Source organism: Charadrius vociferus, unplaced genomic scaffold (assembly GCF_000708025.1).
Source record: "Charadrius vociferus isolate BGI_N301 unplaced genomic scaffold, ASM70802v2 scaffold51, whole genome shotgun sequence".
Classification (NCBI taxonomy): domain Eukaryota; kingdom Metazoa; phylum Chordata; class Aves; order Charadriiformes; family Charadriidae; genus Charadrius; species Charadrius vociferus.
In genome coordinates, this window is record NW_009646939.1 from 1,291,568 (window position 1) to 1,311,894 (window position 20,327).

The window sequence follows — 20,327 nt, forward strand, 5'->3', positions numbered from 1 at the left end:
AGGAATGCGAGAAACTTCATAGTTCTGCTTCCTTTTAGTAAATTCTCTGCCTCTTAATAATCTTCATCTTGGGTTAGAAATGGGTTCCAGGGAGAATGTAAAGCAGGCAAAAGGATTCATTCAGCATATGTATGAAGCTTTAGCATGTTCTTGCTTTAGCCAAACTTATCAAACTGGACTGCAGCTTACATGTGTCTCTTCCAAGATAACTATACAGGATAATAGGAAATTCCTTGAAATGTGGCAAAACCAGTCTTTAAACTACATTTGGAAGAAACCATGGATAGTCTTTATGCTGGTGCACTTTATGCTAGTGGTATTTTAGTTATGGAACCTGCTTGAAGAAGCTTAGTATTACCTTGAACGTAGGTATCTTGGTGCTTAAATTGCAACGTAAGAGTATACGTAAAACCATGGTTAAGATTGAAGTAATAAGTGATTGTTTTGATGTGATGTTAGAAGAGGATAGCTGAAGCACTGCTTGAATTGTTACTGTTGGTCTCTTTTTTTCCTTTCATTTTTTTATCATGTTCTGTATGACAAACTTGTTGAATCACAAAGTATTTCCCTTAACTTTCTTTAGTCTCCTGACTAAGCTTGTTTTCTTTTATTCTGAAAATGAAACAAGCTATTACATATGCAAGGAAGCATGAAAAGAGCAATGCAGAGTATTGAAAATGCCTATATTTGTAGTTGATTTGACATAACAATAAGCTTTAACTCAGGAAAACCTTAACTTGGTAAAATCTAGCTCAAGTTTGTGGACTGTGGTGTGGAATTTTGACAAGTAATATTTCTGAAATAAATTTGTGAACTAAGTTAAAGTATTAATGAAGAAATGTGGAGAACAGTGGTCAAGGACAAATTGCATTTAAACATCTTGTCTAGATACTAAGTTTAAACAATCATTTTTCTATCTGGAGTTCTCAGCTGTTTAATTTCACAGTAAATGTATGCAAGTGTAACTTGGAAAGGGTAGGAGCAAGTTTGGTGTTACCACTTTGACTTACTTCAGTGGCTGTGGCTTGTTAAATGTACCTTTTCTTTTTCTTCCAACTTTGAATCACAATCAGGACAGAAACAATATGGTGAGTCTGTATATCTCTGCTAACTGTGTGGATTCTGTTGCTCAGACTTCTGCTTGCATGTGGTACCTCATGTAGCGTGTAACAGTGATTTCATACTTGACCAAACTAGGGAACCTTTCAGTGGCCAAGTCAGGTTTGTGACTTATTTCTGTGGCTCGCTCTAGTTATTTCCTTTCAAGAGCGAAGCATTGTGGGTTTTCCCCTCCATCAGCTTTGGAGCTGATAAGTGCTTATGGTGATGGGAACTAAGCCTTTCTCGGGGATAACTTGTTTGTAAATGAATGACTTGTTAAACAGCTGAAAGTTTCTCTGGCATGATTTAACTTTGTGTAAATAACACTCGTGAAAGTCTGTTGCTGCCACTTGCTAGAAAGGAGACCTTATTAATGAGACTTAACTTAGTGTGGCTTTTGAAGGCATATAAAACCACCAGCTTTTTATATTAAAAAGGGAAAATGGGAATATCCATTTCTACTAACTTCTTAAATTTGACTCTTTTGCAGAACATTATTCAAAAGCCAGTGATATTAAGGAAACGACGCCAAAGAATAAAAATAGAAGCAAATTGGGATCTCTTCTATTACAGGTAAAAACTTAAGATTAATATGATGGTGTCTGATACAAGTTATTACCTGACTGGATATTTTTTGTTAATATTTTCTGAGTTGCTGTGGCTTGATTCCAATTTCTGCTTGCCTGAAACAGTGCAAGTGCTTTGTAACCGGAACTGAAAATTTCATTTTTCACAAAGTGTATTTAAGGATTTAGCTTGCGTTTAGGAAAGGGGGAAATTTGGAAAGCTTCTCAAATGTTACCAAACTACATCCTTTTTACCCTTGAATCAAAAGGAAGAGTGAGCGTCAAACTGCAGGTGCAGGTCTCCATTATGTTGAAGGCTGAGCAAAGTAGCACTGAAAAGCATTGTAGTGTTTGCATCAACCTGTAAGCTAGTCAAGTTGTTTTAACTGTCAGGGTGGTGAGACACTGGAACAGGCTGCACAGAGAAGTTGTGGATGCCCCATCCCTGGAGGTGTCCAAGGCCAGGCTGGACGGGGCTTTGAGCAACCTGGTCTAGTGGGAGGTGCCCCTGCCCATGGCAGGGGGGTTGGAACTAGATGGTCTCTAAGGCCCTTTTCAACCCAAATTATTCTATAGTTCTATGAGCTTGAATTGGAATAAAAATGAGCTTAAGGCAGGCAAAGAGAAAACACATGGATACTGGATTTCAAATGGTGGCACAGGTCCTAAATGCAGCTTGATTACCTGTGAGTTCTAATAACTGTTAAAGTTTACAACAGAGGAACCTCCATCTGAAAAAAGATTATCACTTACCTTGGCTAGGGGTGTTAAGTTGCATAGGCTAGTAAAGCTTCACTGTTCAACAACCTCTATGAAAGCAAGCTTGGAGAAATTCTGTAAACTTAACTGTTTGATTCAGTGCTGAATGTTTCTAAAGGTCACGTAGAGTCCACTCTGCACAAATGTTGCATGAAAGGACGATTTGCATGCTCCCAAACTTTGCGTATCAAAGTGCTGCTCTCGGCTGGTCTCTGGCTCCAGATGCTGTTTTATAACTATCACTGAAGAATGTCCACTGACTGTCTTGTGACGCTTGAGACATTGACTTCTGTTTTCCTGCATGAACTACTTTTTGTTGAAAACATACACTTGGTATGTGCATGTCTGCTGCCCTGGGTTATTGTTCACTTGTAGCCCTTACTGGCAGATACAGTGAATAGTTTGCAAGTCTCCTGTTCATAAGCTATGTGCAAATAATAAATAGAGCCAGAAGGGATGACAACAACAGGCATGCTTTAGTCTATGCTGACCTCCGTCACTATGGAAACACTATACAAGTGAATGACTGTAATTACTGTAACAAACTAGAGACCACTACTCAGTGCCTTCTAATTAAGGTCCACTAATGCTAATCTTCTCTAGCTTGCCAGCTGAATCTTGTCTGCTCTTCAGATAATGTTTGAGGGATTTAAACTATGTAACTTCTTTCTTAGATTTCTTCAGGATCATGCTAGATCAAACTTGATTTGGAACTTCAAAACACGGGAAGAACTGAGAGATACTCTTGAGTCTGAGATGAGAGCATTTAATATTGACAGAGAACTTGGTAGTGCTAATGTTATCTCATGGAACCATCAGGAGTTTGAGGTAAATGACCCACTGTAGGAGAAACTGCGTATGTAAAATATGTCTACTTAAAATGTCAGTTTTCTGTGTCTAACTACATGAGTAAATCTTGTGTTGACAATCCCTGACTGCAAGGTAGAGTAGTTCTAGGGTTCTGGAATAGACTGCTAAGGCTTGAGTCTGGGGACAAGCATTATTGTCCTGTGCTACTCTGCAAAACTGAAACCTCTCCAGCCTGACAAATAGCACCGTAGAGATGAAACATTGATCAGAACCATTGATGTGTTCTTGCGTTAAGAGGAAGAGAGAAGAGTTGGTATTACATTGTTGTCAAGATAAGTCATACGTCTTGAATGTGCTCCGTCAAACTTGTTCTGGGTAGTTTCATAAGTCACTTCTTCCTGATAACAAGTTCCTTGTCTTTATTTCCATTGTGTCTCAGTGATCCTAAGGCCATTAAATATTGGGTTGCCAAGCCATGAATAGGTTATGTGGCTAAAACCATGCTGCTCTGGAAATTAGAGATTGAAGATACTGCTTTCACATTCTGGGAACAGCAGTACCTAAAGTCAGAATAGCATTTCAGGCATCTCCAAAACAATTGATATGGTCTTAACTGGCTTTCCCAAAACAACTTGCAAGATGTTTTCAAGTAATGTGTTTAATAGATGCTTCCTGTACTTTCCTCTTATCTCCAGTATTATGGTTCCACACAGCTTTATTTTGTGTAATGCTAAAGCAAAACAAAGCCACATTTGAATTCAACTGTAAGATATTCTTAAATATTCCCAATGCCATCCTTGTCACTGTACAACTTTCTAGTTGACATTTGAGTAGAGGACTACTAGTGAAACAAGACTAAACTGCTGCTTTTGTGGAGTTCTCCTTAGTTGACCATGCTGGCAAATCAGAAATTGTAAGACATTGGACTAATGCTTTAGGAGAAAGAACTATTTTATTTACACAACTTATCCCTGTCACACAGCTACAGATTACTTCTTACCTCGATGCAGTGAATAGCTAAGTTTGGGTTTGGATTGGTATTTCTTTGCACTGGCATTTAGCTTTCAAAGTTTCCTTCAAGTATGGGTCAGGCACAGGACTTCTGTGTGCCACAGTGTCCGTTCTTGCAGCTCTGTCTCTGTACTTTAGAGGTGCTAACTGGGGCAGAATCAAAAGTACAGATTTGAAACGTAGTAATACAGGCTTCCCACCTGCACTTTGCACTCTTATGTGGCTTATACTACTGGAATGGATCACGGGCATTCTTGCAGTTACAGCCCAGGATACTTTGGGACTGGTTTGAGGGGGGCTTCTGTAACATGATCTTTGAACTCCTGCTGTTTCGGAGATTTGCTTTTAAATGAATACTTTATCAGGCTATGCTGTAAGCATTTGAACTAACTACGCAGTAGTGACAAAGGCTTCTCTGCAGCTATGCAACCTGTCACTTTGCCAAGGAGATGGTGGCTTGAGATTGCTGTGGATGTGTACTAGGTAGTGGGACCTCTTTGTATCGCGTGCTGTGGCGAAATCTGTAGATAACTTTGTGGCCTCATGACAGTGGCTTGCAAACTATAGATAAGAAAACCATTGTAGAGGGTGGCTTTTGTGGTATGTTAGAGGTACCTCTAAATGAGGTGCTTGTCAGATGCTTAAAACCACTGAGCATTGAGGCATATGGTTAAATTTAATGTAGTTGCTCTGAAGTTAACGCTAGTGCTTGTTGTGCAATTTCACTTTAGGTTGTTGGTGTGTATACTGATGCCTCTGGGCTTTCATTACCTAGCATAATAGCAAGTATAACTAGTAATTAAGTCATGCTTGTGTTTGATACTTGTAGTAACATTGAGTGCAATACCTTACAGTGGAATAACTACTTATTAAAACTTGAGTCACTGAATACATAGTGTATTATCCAAATTTAGTTAATAAAACCAGCTGATACTAGAAACAAGTTACTTAAAGGCTGGAAGCTGGGATTTCAGTAAGATGAGAAACTTCATTTGTTCTGGGGAGTAACAATAGTTTCTGGAATATATTTTGTAGATGAGTTTCTTTAACAGCAAACTTGCAGATTTCAGCCTTCCTCACGCTACAGGAGGGCTTGCTAACCTTGTTGAGCTTATGGATGCAAGCAAGTACAGTGGTGTTATGCAAGTAAAAACTTAATGAAAGAGAAACTATTTACTGTTAAGTAACTTGTTCTGTGTTACAGGTAAAATATGAGTGCCTTTCTGAAGAAATAAAAATAGGGGATTATTACCTAAGATTGCTACTGGAAGAAGATGAAACTGAAGAGAGTGGAGCAATCAAAAAATCGTGAGACGTTATTAAAATCCTATCTAATTCCCAAGGTCTTTGTTGTTTTCTTCACTAAAATCTCATTTCTTTATTAGATATGAATTCTTCAATGAACTCTACCATCGCTTTTTGCTTACTCCAAAAGTGAATATGAAATGCTTATGTCTGCAAGCATTGGCCATTGTTTATGGAAGATGTCATGAAGAAATAGGACCATTTTCTGATACTAAGTACATTGTCGGGATGTTAGAAAGGGTAAGAATTATTTAAAACTACTTGATATAGTAGTTAACATACAGCTAGTCCAACATACATTCAGATCCTTCAAGTTTCTGTGAAACCCGAGTTCTGGTTTTACAGAATGTGAAGTTGCAGCATGAATGCTCTTTTTCCATGCTGTCACCAAGCGTTCCTAGTATCTCCCCTTGATTCATTTGAAGTTTCACTAAAAAACCTGCTGATCATAAAGGTATTTCATACTAGTCTTTTTATATCTGCATTTTGTTGGCCTTAACAGGTTTTCAGGCTGTACAGAAATAGTGTGAAGGAAGTTTGTGTGATACTAATCTTGTGCTTGCTTTTGAAAAATGCAGACCCATAATGCTTTTTAAAGTGGAGAACTTTGTTCCATGTCACTTTATTTCAAAATACTGACTTCAAGAGTAGTATCAACAGCCCCAGATCTAATGAATGGTAGCCTTAGATGGGCACATGTGATGATTTTTAGATTTTTAGTGGTAACTACTTTGTCTATTAAGTGTTTGCTAAGTTATGTCTAGCAACTGGTGCAGCTTGCAAAAATGCATTTCCATGCTGTCTGAAGAAAGGGTTCTTTACTAACATCAGTATGAGTTTTAGATATGGCTGTTGTAAGTGAAACTGAACGAATGCAGTGTCTTGTTATTTTACCTTGAGTCTTGATAGTCTCACCAGAGATATAACATCAGAGACCCGTTCTGTCTGCTGTCTGAAAGCATTCTCTCTTTCATTGTAGTTGTGTTAACTGGCTCCCAAGGGAATCCAAACACTGTCCCTTTAGAACAGTAAACTTAGCAGAACAGTGGGTTTGAATGTCAGACCCGGGGCAACAAAGAGGATGGAGGGGAACCAAGGCATTTCCTCCTCAGTGGTAGGAAGCTGCATTTATTAGCTATGCATGAAACTGGACACTTCATAGTCATCAGTTTTATCCTGAGCATGAAAAAAGTAAATGGGTCTTGGCAGGTGCAACTGTATTGACTTTTGAAGGTGATGTCTAATATGTGCTATCAAATACTAATTTGTTCTCTTCTGCTGCACTAGTGCACTGATAGGCTTGAGCGGGACAGATTGATATTGTTTCTCAACAAGCTGATCCTTAATAAGGTAAGGTGGACATGTACACTTAACAGTAATTTATCAATCTTCTAGCTGTATAAAATGGTCTGAACTAGTCTTCCAGGGTCAACTTCAGCAAAAATTCAAGTCTTGAGGAAGTCTGAAAACAATGTTTAGTACAGCTTTCTGGGATGTGGTAGCTATTCTTCACTGGTGAGAAAGGTGAAAGAAACATGTAGATATTGTGGAGACTGTACCATTCTAGTCACTTTAGAGAATGATTTGACTTTTCTCATGGTTGCTTCTTACTAGAATAAAACTGTTCAGTACTTGTAACAACTCTTACCTGGAAAATGCTTGTGTTAACTCAGTTCATCCATTAACAGAGAAATGTGAAGGACCTTATGGATTCAAATGGCATCAGAATCCTTGTAGATCTGCTTACTCTGGCACATCTTCACACAAGCAGAGCTACAGTCCCTCTGCAGGTATGTGGCCTTTGTTTCTTACTCTACTCATACATTGGTTTGCTAAAAGGACAATTCTTTAAAAAAAAAAAAAATCAATGTCCTTTTTCACATTTCCTGTGGAAATGTGATATTTGCAGTGAAGCTAAAGCTGTTCCTATAAATATCAACTTCTAGAGCAATGTGATTGAAGCGGCACCTGATATGAAGAGGGAGAGCGAGAAAGAATGGTACTTTGGCAATGCTGACAAAGAAAGGAGTGGTCCTTACAGCTTTCAAGAGGTACCTGGCAGCTTCAAACTCTTAAACTTGACAAATTGTTTCCATCGTGGTGACTGGGTGTGTCTCAAACAGTGAGAGGGAAATCTGCAAACAATGCTAAATTGTATTCTCAAAGTATAACTCTTTATTTAAAGATTAAAGCTAGATGAGAGACTTGATATTGTGCCAAGAACCACAGCCTTTTTGGTAAGGCTGCCTTCCCCTCCATACTGCAATTAACCTGTCAACGTGTACTTCATATTTCCTGACAGAGTTGTAAATGTGTTGGAATTCCATGCAACTATAGTAGTCTGCCATACAGCAGTTAAAAGCTTGTCTTGAGTGTGAATGTTCAGGAGCAAAGGTAGCTCTGAATGCTGAATCAACTACATTCATCTCTAATTTTGCAATAGATGCAGGAACTATGGAACAGTGGAAAGCTGACTTCAAAAACACGTTGCTGGGCTCAAGGTATGGATGGCTGGCGACCATTGCAGGTCATCCCTCAGCTGAAGTGGTGCTTGCTTGCCAGCGGCCAGGCTGTGTTGAATGAGACTGACCTTGCCACGCTTGTACTCAACATGCTCATCGCGATGTGTGGATATTTTCCCAGCAGGTAAACACTAATTTTCAGCAAAAGTGGTTAACTTTCTCTGGCAGATGCATAAATTAATAAATTCTATCTTAAAGCTTCTCTTAGAAACCAAGTAGTACACTAATGAACTGTATTAAAGCACCTTTTACATAGTAATAATTAATTCTGCGGGCAAATAGAGTTTGTACACAAGACAATACTAATATTGTGAAAGGGACTGCAAGAATAAATGCACAAGCGATGTGTGTTTCTAATGCACAGCAGCATAGTCTTACTCTTGCAGGCAGGCTCTTGTTTAACTTGGAAACAAAGCTGCTTTTAATGCATAACACTAAGCCACACTTATCAAGTTTAACAACAAACTTTGAAGTTAAAAAAAATGATGACACTGAATATGATCTCAATAGCCTGATACTTGTTCGTTCTTGAAAGAGAAAAAGCACATGTGCTCACTGCTGTGACACTTTATATTTTTAGGGATCAAGACAATGCTATTATAAGACCTCTGCCTAGAGTGAAGAGGCTGTTGTCAGATAGTACTTGCCTTCCTCATATCACTCAGGTAAGCAACTCTTCAAAAAATGTATCTAAATGAGTAAAAGTCTGACTTATTCTCCCATCTTCCCTGTGTGAGTACTTTAAGTGGGACAAAGACATCAAATGACATTTGTAACATCCTGCAGATCTCTGGACAAGCAGTTGTTTATTTCACTAGGTGTTGTTACAAATTTCGTGTTGTTTCAGCCTGTATCTCATTAGTAAGTATTTCCATCCTTAGAGATACTGAAAAGCCATCTGGACATGGACCTCGGCACCCAGCTGTAGGTGACCCTGCTTTGGAGCAGGGGAGTCAACAAGATAACCTCCAGAGGTCTCCTCCAACTTTAAACATTCTGTGATTTGAACTTGTTATTTTTGGGCTGAAGTATTCTTTTAACTGCAATCCTTGTAAATTTACTGGCTTGTCCCAACACTGAATGAGTTAAAACTTCAATTTTGGCTAGGTAGCTTGGGCTACTCAAGCACTAATGTAAATGCCTGTGTTTGCTTTCAGCTATTACTGACTTTTGATCCTATCCTTGTGGAAAAAGTCGCTATATTGCTGTTTCACGTCATGCAGGATAACCCTCAGTTACCTCGTTTTTATCTGAGTGGAGTGTTCTTCTTTATCATGATGTACACGGGTTCCAATGTACTTCCTATTGCAAGGTGAGGAAAAAGAATAGCTAAAAATACCTCTTAACCAGTCATGCTCAGGAATACTGTTGCTCTAAATGTTCCAGGGAGTGCAGACACTCTCTAGAAGAATCGCTGTCACATGGTCCAGTCAGTCACTAAAGTGAATTCCTTATGACCCTGCCAGGGAGGGAACGAGAGCGTGTCTGATCGTCTAGTGCTAACAGTACCACTACGTATGGCTTATTGTAGAGGAACAAATCATTGCAGGTACTAAAGAGCAGTAATACAGGTTACTGATATGCTAATGTAGTTTTTGATAGTAAGCAGCTATGAAAAGTGGCAGAAAAATCTAATAGCTGGTTTTAGTATTGAAGCCTAAAACAGTCTGTACTGCCTGACACAGATGCACTGCACATGCAGGTGGCTATTGCAGTTAATTCAGTATTCTTCCTCTAAATTCAGTAGTTCATAACAGGAATTGTATGATAGCTTTTTCAGTCTCTTCTACAGCAGAATGCATTGGGAAATGTTTACGTGATGACTCTAGTGTAACAGGACTGTCAGTTAGTGTAAGATCATCTTGTTTCATCCCTGCAATGATGATCTAACGGTGGAGGGAGGGGTTTGTATGGAAGGGTTGTCTGTCTATCAGCTTCTTTTTTTTGTGTGTGTGGAGAAAACAATCTTTCAGGAGTAAGACTTCCAAACTGAAACGATGAACATAGAGCAACATTTATAACATGGGAGTGCTTAACTTGTTGGAGCTCTCAAGGATTTGATGGACTCTGTACAGAGATTCATTCAATTGTTGCTGTTACTCTTTTATCTCAAAGTAAATGTATGAGACTTGCCAGCTGGACTATATCTTTCAAGGGTGCCTTAACTATCAATTAAAGAAAAAATAACTGCTGTTTCTCCTCTAGGTTTTTGAAATACACACATACAAAACAAGCCTTCAAGTCTGAAGAAGTGAGTAGACTGCCAAGTAACTGCCTCTGTTTCCAAATAGTTTTGCAAACCACCTGTAGTTGTTTTAACAATACTTCATGTTGTTCTTTTTCAAAGCTCTCAAGAGCTAGAATTTAAGAACTATAAGGGAAAAGGGGGAGGGTATTTTAGATCTCAAGTTGTTTAGTAAGACTGAATTCAGATTACCTTTCAGATGACAATGTGATCTCTTCTGTAGACAAAAGGTCAAGATATAGTTCAAAGAAGTATACTTGGACATATTCTTCCTGAAGCAATGGTGTGTTATTTAGAAAACTATGAACCAGAAAAATTTTCTGAGATATTCCTTGGAGAATTTGACACTCCAGAAGCAATTTGGAGCAATGAAATGAGGTAACTGTTTTCTGTCAGAGGGACAAATAAATCTGAACTACATCTTATGCTCAAGAGGTCTTGTCTTTGACATTTCTAAAGAATGCCAAAAATACCCGGATTCCATGGGTTCATTGCTTCCCTCTCTTTGCCTTTTGCAAGGGCAATGTCCTGCATTGCCCTGCACTTCTATCAAAAATAATAGGGTGGGGAGGAGTGGAATTGGCAGTGGGAAGTGGAATATTTCCCTTAACATCTGACAACGTGCTTTACATCTGCCTCTATCACAGTTGATTTAAGTTCCTTTAATGAGTGGAGACTCCACTATTTATGTGGACTGCTTTATACTTGATGTACTCATTTATTAACAGCACCTATCTAGGAGATGTATGTCTAATATTACAGTACTTTTTAGGAGACCCCAAAAATATAAAGAGGTGTTGAGGGAGTGCGAAATGCCACTTTATGTTGGTTTTAATAAACTAATTTTCATAGCATTGAAATGGCTTTAAAATAGAATAGGACTGAGTTCTATTTTGAATCCCTTCTGACATGGGGTAAACTACTAAGGAAAACCTTTTCAGGAGAAATCATTGAATGCACTTGTACAGTCACTGAGGACTGCTTGGCAAGTGTTAAACCAAACTTTGTAACTTTTAGGCGTCTTATGATAGAGAAGATTGCTGCTCATCTTGCTGACTTCACCCCTCGTCTTCAAAGCAATACCAGAGCACTCTACCAATACTGTCCTATCCCAGTTATCAACTATCCACAACTGGAAAATGAGCTGTTCTGTAATATTTATTACCTCAAGCATCTCTGTGATACACTCAGATTTCCAGACTGGCCAATTAAAGATCCGGTAAGTAAGAAGTATTTTAGGATTTGTTTAGTTCTTACCTTTCATAATCCGAAAAGTGGTATTTGTAACAAAAATTAGGGAAATCAAATGCTAGGTTTGTTGCAAGTAACTGATTGATCCTGACTTTCAGTTCATAAGCAAATACACTAAACACACTATCTTGAAGCAGAATAGTCTTCATGCCATATAGCAACTACATGTTAAGTATATCCTCCTTGTCGTGATTACTAGAAAACCAAAATAAAGTATCCGAGAAACTTCAGATAGTGTTTCAGTTAACTTCAAGTGATGGGGGGGGATGACTCGCGGCAGGAAGGACTCATCAATTCTGGGTTCGTTCTTGTCCATGCTGGACAAGAAACTGAGCTAACTTGGTAGCAGTACTTCACCTGGATTGGTGAGATCTTTTTGGTATAAGTCTGTGGTCTAGACCTGTCTAAGCAGCTTTAGTTATTCATGCAGCTTTGTTGTAGTTTTTGTAGCATTGAGATGTGAAGTACATACCACTTAAGTGATTCTCCCTCTTCTAATGTGACTCTTGCATAGACCTTTTAATCTTAAGGTGCTCTTATCTTGAATAAAATATAGCACTGCAGTGCGGCAAAGTCTTAATTGCTTCCTGACTGGAGGGGGAACCATAATAAAAGGACTAGGTCTTTGAACTTAGGGTGATGGGTGATAAGGATTCATTAATAAAGCAGCACTTTTTAAATAAAGATGACATGTACTGGTGTCAGTATAAATGAAACACTAATAAATTGTAATTATTTAGGTTAAACTGTTGAAAGATACACTAGAAGCGTGGAAGAAGGAGGTAGAAAAGAAGCCACCTACCATGTCAATAGATGATGCTTATGAAGTCCTTAACCTTCCCAAAGGCCAAGGCCAGTAAGTTGTTTTTGGTAGAGTTGTATAACTACATTTACATAAATTCTGTACGCTGACAAACTGAAGTCTATCTCGGAACTCGCAACCAATCAGTGGTACTACTTCAGTTATGTCTAGCACCTTCTTCTTTCACAGTGGAAGATTTTGTTTCTCTTTAGATAAAGCAGCTTGAAAATCCAACTCCAGTGTTTGAGAGAATAATTGTAAAGTGTTCAGATAAACTGAAACTGGGGGGAAAGAAATGCTTTGAGCTCTGCTTCAAAGCATTCACTAGGCTGTTTTACGGGACAAGCATTAGACTCAACCATAGCGAGGAAAGAACGTGGCAGAACTTGAATACGTTCAAAGTGGAACTTGACCTCTAATCATCCTTCTTCCGCCTCCCAAATAGTCTTCTCTCCCTTGATGATAATATCCTTAGGATTTTTTATCTCCTATCTTGCCACTGTTTTCCGACTTTAGGCCTCTAAAAGAGAACTGATAGCACTTGTGTATTTATCCTTCAAGAAAAGTGCACTTTTGTTACAAATCATGAGCTACTAACTTTTACCATTTATAGCTCATTTAGACTCTTCATTTAGAAGATTCAGGGACTCTGAGCACCTTCTGGTTAGTATATTCAATACAAGAGGTACTAAAATACTTGCTATTTCTGAAATTTCCTTTCAAATTGAAATATGAGAGCTTTGTAGTTTTCACTTAATTGCAGTTACTATTAGTACAGTTGTCAGAATCCAGCTTGTTTTTCTGTTTGGTGGTGTTTTTTAATGTTGCTTAATTTAATGAGACTTGTTTTCTTGTAGGCATGAGGAAAGCAAGATCAGGAAAGCTTATTTCAGGCTGGCACAAAAATATCACCCAGACAAGAATCCAGAAGGCAGGGTATGTACAACACAAATTTATGGTATTAATAAAGTGGGGACAAATTCAGCTATTACGTGTACTAAGAATTCTGAAATTCCCATTTAAATTTTCTTTTTCCCCTTTAAAAGCTCTGCCTTAAATGAATACAAGAATATAGATTAATACTGTAGATGAGTAATTTAACTGATGTCAGTCAACGAATATGAGGATTTCTACAGTCAACTGATGCAATCGGTTCAGACCCACACTGCAGAAAGCATCTGGCTTAGAGTTACACAGGACCTAAACAAGCTAATTGCTCCCTTTCAAAGACAGACTGCATCCTCTGCTCATTCTTACAATCAAACTGTACTTACTGCTTTTGTTGTAGTGAAATTGACTTAGTTTTAGTCTCTTGCCTCTGGTGGAGTTTAGGAGACAGAAGAAAGCTGGTCTGTGAACCAGTGTTCTTAAGGTTATTGAGAATATTCTCTGAAATGTAACAAGGCAACAAAATGTTGTGGCTGATAACCCGCAATGCTTTATTTTACCTCCATCTAAACTGATGCTGACGACTTGCAGTAATTCAGGGGCTTCTTAGCAACTCTTGAGACTGCTATTTCTCTTTATTTGCAGGATATGTTTGAAAAGGTTAATAAAGCATATGAATTTCTATGCACGAAGTCTGCCAAGGTGATAGATGGGCCAGATCCAGAAAACATAATTTTGATCTTGAAAACTCAGAGCATCCTCTTCAACAGGCATAAGGAAGGTAAGCATACTGTCTCAGAATAATGTTTTATATTCACTTCTTTAGTGGCTATTATGGTGAATTTTAATCTCCTCTGTTCTTGAGTCTGTGTTCTGGTTTCTGGCTTGCCACAGCATTATGTAGCTACGGTACAGGGCTTCAAAATAGGACTTTTTCTTCCATAAAATGCATCTGCAGTAAAACATAATTCAAAAAGCATTAATAGCTTCTTGAAATTCTTTGCTCCGATACTAATCAGTTTGAATCTTCTTCCATGTATAACTTAGACTTACAATTCTGTCTATGCAGAAAAGTCCTCACTAGTACTCAGTCACCCAGATGGCAGATTCTGTGTATAAATGAGATTGTCTCATTTTTAATAGCCTCATGAGTGTAATCTTGAGAAATCCTGACTAGTGTTAGAATCCTCTGGTGAGTGTGCTGCAATACTACCTCTTTCACAGCCCAACTGGGAAAGAGGGATAGCCAGAGTACCCTAACCCTTGGCTTTAACTACAGTCCCTGGCTGGCAGCTGCTGGCATGTCCGAGTCTTAGAGAGTCAACAGTGTGTTGCTACAACATATGATTGCCATGTCAAAATGGAAAAGGGCCTTATAGGCTTATTGTTAGACAATCCTGGCCTAAGACAGACAAAGCTATACTCATAAGTTTCTGGAGAGAGGCAAGCATCATTTGGAAGGCTCTGAGCTTGGGAGCTTGCTGAGCTGGAGATAAGTCTCTTTAATCTTAAATGAGTTTCTTTCTATGAAGCTCTGTCAGCTTCTAGCATGACAGTTTTACGTGACAAGGAGTGAGATTCTGTGGACTGCTCAGTCTCGCTCCATTTTCCCGGGTGTCTACTTTCTTTGACTCCTAGTCCTTATATATCAGATATATCTTCCACTGAGAGTTATGCGATGGTTTAAATTGCTTAGACGCTGCATATATGTAAACTTTGACTTTTTTTTCTCTTTCAGAGTTGAAACCTTACAAGTATGCGGGCTATCCTATGCTGATAAAGACTATTACTATTGAAACATCAGATGATCTTTTGTTTTCCAAAGAATCTCCTCTGTTGCCTGCTGCTACAGAACTTGCTTTCCATACTGTCAATTGTTCAGCATTAAACGCAGAAGAACTGAGAAGAGAAAATGGAATTGAGGTAAATGGAAAGAAACTTACTGCAATGAATTTCTTTTTGGTCTTAACTCTTCCACAGCTAAAAATCCCAGACCCTCAATGAACAGGACATCAGATGCAATTGAGAATCACTTTTGGTCTTGTTGAGACACTTGTCTATTCTTAGTGTTTCTCTTCTGGACGCAGCAGAAGCAGCCTTCTGCAGACTATTACCCCTTTGTGGATGTAGGCTTGTCTGTTGAACTGTGGATAAGCAACCTACATAAAATGTTTCTCTACTTCTTTACAGAACTCTTGAGAGCTTCTGTAGGTGAAAGAATAGATAAATGTGAACAAGTCACTTGAGCAGAAGGCTTTTCATTGAACGTATTAGCTCACGTGTGAGAATCCTATCAACTCTAAAGCACCAAAGGCTAGTACCAGCACTTGCTAGGAATCTTGTCCCTACAAACCATTTGAGCAAGCAGCAGATTTTGTCAAACGTTTCCCTTCAGCCATAAAAAATGCGTTTACGAGTTAACGTTTTTATTTCTGCCAGCCTGTATCAGTTTTTCTTGCGACTGAACTTACACATCATCCAATCCTCACAGGTGTTGCAAGAAGCGTTCAATCGCTGTGTAGCAGTCTTGACTCGTTCTAGTAAACCAGATGATATGTCTGTACAGGTAAGTTGCAGCAGCAACCTTAACTAACTGAATCAGTTTCTCAGAAGACAATATATATTATAGTGTGTGTATATATATTGCATAATCATAGAATGGTTAGAATTGAAAGGGACCTTAAAGATCATTGAGTTCCAACCCCCCTGCCATGGGCAGGGACATCTCCCACTAGACCAGGTTGCTCAAAGCCCCATCCAGCCTGGCTTTCAACACATCCCCTCCAGGGATGGGGTATCCACAACTTCTCTGGGGAGCCTGTTCCAGTGCCTCACCACCCTCAGAGTAAAGAATTTCTTCCTATTATCTCATCTAAATTTATCCTCATTTAGTTTAAAACCATTACCCCTTGTCCTGTCATAACACTCTCTGATAAAGAGTCCCTCCCCATCTTTCCTGTAGGCCCCCTTTAAGTACTGGAAGGCTGCTATAAGGTCTCCCCGGAGCCTTCTGTTCTACAGGCTGAACAGCCCCAACTCTCTCAGCCTGTCCTCATAGCGTATATGATAATAAATAAATGTTTCTGTGTATATATAATATAAAATATTGATTGAGTGTTATATATATTAAAAAACAGGAGTGTAAACGTGTTTTCCCTCCACTTGGAACCATTGAAATATTGGTTTTTGTAGGTATGCGGCTATATTAGCAAGTGTTACAGTGTAGCAGCTCAGTTTGAGGAATGCAGAGAGAAGATTACAGAAATGCCTAACATCATTAAGGACCTCTGTAGACTACTGTATTATGGCAAGGTAAGAGCTCCTTTCCTTTGCCTAAATGGGTATTTAACTGATAAATGTTTAGGGGAATGTTCTGCTTTTAAGGGGAGATTGGACAATTGCAGAGACTGATCAAATGCTTCTGTAAGATCCCAGTTAATCATTATGGGATACAGAACTCTACTGCCTTGTTCTCAACACTTGTATTTGAATCCATTTAATGGACTTAAAATGCAATCGCTATAAAGTTTAAGATACTTTTGCCTTTTAACTGGTATGTCTAGCTGATTGGTTTAGTGTACTAAATCAGCAGATAAAAGTACTAGAGCTAGATTTTATGTAAGCAGATAGACTCCTATATCAGCATAAACTCTGGGAACAGTATTCCAGAAGTTTTTTTTGCCATTTAACTCTTCAGAAATTGTCTCATGTTATAAATTCTGAAGTTTGTCTGAATCAAAGGAAAGCTTGTCTTGAGCTTTTCATATGGGCTATGTGAAAACAGAAGACTGTAAGACTATAATAATTGACTGTAGATGTTTGTGTGTTCTTTAATCTCTGCAGAACACATGTATTGCCATAAAAAAAACTCACCTGGGAATCTCTGCCAACTTCTTGAATTGTTTTTCCATCAGTTCATCAATGCTCCTTTCTAATCATATGAAATAACTAGTCAAGTACTCTTCCTTTGAAGGATGTGGACTGGTTAGCCATGTTTTTTGGTTACCCAGACACTTAACTTCAGCTGCAGATGTTGTTCTGTCTACTTCAATTTTCATCCCTGTTCTGCTTAGATAGTAGTCTAGAATTGGCAAGTTTTGGCTTTAAGTCTTTGGTAAGGAAGCCAGCTGGCTTTCTTTGGTCACAAGTACTAAGGCAAACTTTTTTTTCCTCCCTCAGAACATACCACGAGTAGCTGCTTTGGGAGTAGAGTGTGTTAGCTCCTTTGCCTTAGATTACTGGCTACAAACGCATTTGTTCCAAGCTGGAGTTCTCTGGTACTTACTGGGTTACCTCTTCAACTATGACTATACGCTAGAAGAGAGCGGAATTCAGAAAAGCGAAGATTCAAATCACCAGGTAATGTTAACAAGGTGGATGCTTTCAGACACCAACGGTTGTTGCTTGCCATCTCTTATTAACAAAATAAGTGTATTCAAATATTTGAGTCCTTGAATTACATGAACAATAATGTTAACAGAGCAGTTTTTGAAGGGGATTTTTGTGCAGTAGTGTAAATACTGTTTTTTGAGTTTGGTTTTTTTTTAGAGTAGCTCGTGTTTTGAGTTCAAATATTAAAGCTGCAAAACCTGTAATTTCTAATAGACTTAACACAAGAGATTTTTTTTATCTATAGTGAACAGTAAAAAAAGTAAACTTATGCTATCAGAAGAAAGTTCTCTTTTCTTGAGGCTCGACTGAAAGGATTGTGTAGTGGTACCATGACCTTATCTGAAATGTCTACTTTAGAGCTATATTGTTCCCTTTGCCCCACAGCTGTGTAAGTGGCTTCACACTTCCATTTCCTTAAATGGTGACGTTCTGAAGTATGGCATTTCTTCCTCAGTTACTGGATGAGATGAGCTTTGAACAGTCTGTTGTAGTTACTAATTCTTTTATTGCTGTCATAAAAGGCTTATTTATGCTGATAATGACTGTGTTAGCAGGAACTATTGTCTGGTCAGAAGCTATTACACTAAATAGCTTCTGTAGCTTTCAGCTCATCTAGATGCCCCAGTTTTTCCTACTTATCAGTGCTCGTGTCTATCTGCATTTATTAAGCCCACAACACAGTCGTCATATTGTGCTGTTCTGCAGCACCTACTGTTTTATTAGACATCAGTGCATAACTAGTGATGCAGACAAATAGGGCATACCAGTTCTGTTCATTCTGGTGCAGAAGTGTTGGACAACTCTTTCTAGCTACTCTTAATATTTCTTCAGTAAGCTCTACCTTTTTTTTTTATAACTGTCCCTGTATTTTTCAGGAGGTAGCAAATAGCCTTGCTAAGCTCAGTCTCCTGGCCTTGAGTCGCCTTGGAGGGTATCTTTCTGAAGAACAAGCTACACCTGAAAACCCAACGATCAGGAAAAGCTTGGCTGGAATGCTGACACCCTATATTGCAAGGAAACTCGCTGTGGTCAGTCCTACTGAGGTAAGCATCTGTTGGCCAAAACTTTCTCTAGTGATTTCTGGAAGGAGTACCTGGCCACTTCTGAAAAACTGAACTTTCTTAAACCAACCTGATAAAGAGAACAGCAGTGCAATGGTTTTTTTCTTTGCAGTTGGAGTAACTGCAAGGAAAAGAAACTGGTTTAGCCTGAAACACTATAGACAGGAACAGTACACTGTAGAATAATATTTGCCAAACAAATATGGGAGCAAAGAAGTTAATTGTTGAAGGTTTAAGGATATAATGGTGATGGAGAGCAAAGGCTAAACTCCCTTTAAAAATGGTGCCAAGGAAGTCATCTACAAAGAGATACTGCAGGTAGTTGCTGCTCACTGTCAAAAATAAAAGGAGACTCTGAAGTAAGTGTGGCTTGAAGTAGAATAAAGAAAAACTAAATATAGATTGTACTGTACGACATAACTTACACATACTGTTTTGTCCAGTATATGGGAAACTTGACACTTGAAACTTGCTTATGAAATTGCTCTAGTTGTTAATGAGATTGGATTAACTAATATCATGAAACACACTGTACATGATGATCCAAAACTGTTGTAAACTTGTTATATCATATAAATTACATATTTCTTAGACTCTGAAGATGCTTAACAGTAACACAGAGAACCCCTACTTGATCTGGAACAATGGGACAAGAGCTGAATTACTGGAGTTTCTGGAATCTCAACAAGAAAGCATGATTAAGAGAGTAAGATACTCTTTACTTTAAATCCCAGTACTATATATTTTTTTAAACTCTTTCATTTTTTGGTATATCTACTTGTAATGCAGTGGTATAGTTAATACAAGTATCCATTTTTGTCTACTCCTAAGTCACTTTCTTCATTCAGTAGTCTTAAAAGAAAACAAACCTAAGCGTTTGCGGGTTTTTTTTTCTTGTAATGTTTCAGTCTGTCTTGAGCTTCTGACTTTTGCTAAAGCTTTAAGTTTTCTGTTCAAGTATTGTCTGTCTCATTATTGGGTTATAGCTTTACACTTTCTACAAGATTTTCTGTCTGAGCTTGTGCTGCGTATCTCTGTTTAAAGGGTGATTGTGACAAGAGCTACGGATCTGACTTTGTCTTCAGTGACCATGCAAAGGAACTTATTGTGGGAGAGATTTTTGTGAGAGTCTACAATGAGGTCCCTACCTTCCAACTAGAGGTGAGATGTAGCTAAAACCTTCCTGTTGAAACCAGTATTCGGAATGTTACTTTTTCCTCTTTATCTATCTGTCAGTGCAAACAGAATGGAGAAAATACAAACTCTTATGGAAATTCCCTACAACATGATCCACATGTTATGGGATATTTCTCTATTGGAGCAGAATAAATTAAAAAGAACAGTGAGTTTGTTATAAGATGTGCTGCTTCGGATGGCTTAATGCCTTTTCTCTACAAGCGTGCACTGCGGACACTCAGGTTGATTCAGTAATTCCGGAAGGCAGTGATTCTGCCTAGTGGCTTTGCTGTCCACCTGTATATATGGACAAACATACATCTTAAGAGGACTGAGGCTTTTCGAGGGTATGTTTAGATGTAAAGAGGGTTAAGTGATGGTATAGTGATCATAGTAGAAAAGTGTTTTCCTGTCTCCCTGCCTGGAAGAAAGGGAAGC

At 38.5% G+C, this 20,327-nt stretch overlaps 1 protein-coding gene across 2 annotated transcripts in view; it reads left to right on the top strand.

The window, feature by feature from the left end:
* The window catches only part of DNAJC13 (DnaJ (Hsp40) homolog, subfamily C, member 13), a 49,807-nt gene that overhangs the window by 17,189 nt on the left and 12,291 nt on the right, over positions 1–20,327 (top strand). Inside the window, exons 20-43 of one of the 2 annotated variants that reach the window (XM_009894960.1) lie at positions 1,074–1,088; positions 1,592–1,674; positions 3,101–3,254; positions 5,452–5,555; positions 5,633–5,792; positions 6,840–6,902; positions 7,241–7,342; positions 7,499–7,603; positions 7,996–8,198; positions 8,655–8,739; positions 9,232–9,386; positions 10,280–10,325; positions 10,543–10,697; positions 11,337–11,538; positions 12,311–12,426; positions 13,230–13,308; positions 13,906–14,041; positions 14,999–15,183; positions 15,752–15,826; positions 16,453–16,572; positions 17,440–17,619; positions 18,528–18,695; positions 19,306–19,419; positions 19,758–19,874. In XM_009894960.1, the coding sequence (XP_009893262.1) occupies positions 1,074–1,088; positions 1,592–1,674; positions 3,101–3,254; positions 5,452–5,555; positions 5,633–5,792; positions 6,840–6,902; positions 7,241–7,342; positions 7,499–7,603; positions 7,996–8,198; positions 8,655–8,739; positions 9,232–9,386; positions 10,280–10,325; positions 10,543–10,697; positions 11,337–11,538; positions 12,311–12,426; positions 13,230–13,308; positions 13,906–14,041; positions 14,999–15,183; positions 15,752–15,826; positions 16,453–16,572; positions 17,440–17,619; positions 18,528–18,695; positions 19,306–19,419; positions 19,758–19,874 (2,922 nt within the window). The remainder of the gene's footprint in view (positions 1–1,073; positions 1,089–1,591; positions 1,675–3,100; positions 3,255–5,451; positions 5,556–5,632; positions 5,793–6,839; positions 6,903–7,240; positions 7,343–7,498; positions 7,604–7,995; positions 8,199–8,654; positions 8,740–9,231; positions 9,387–10,279; positions 10,326–10,542; positions 10,698–11,336; positions 11,539–12,310; positions 12,427–13,229; positions 13,309–13,905; positions 14,042–14,998; positions 15,184–15,751; positions 15,827–16,452; positions 16,573–17,439; positions 17,620–18,527; positions 18,696–19,305; positions 19,420–19,757; positions 19,875–20,327) is intronic. The other variant, XM_009894961.1, reaches the window with a different exon arrangement.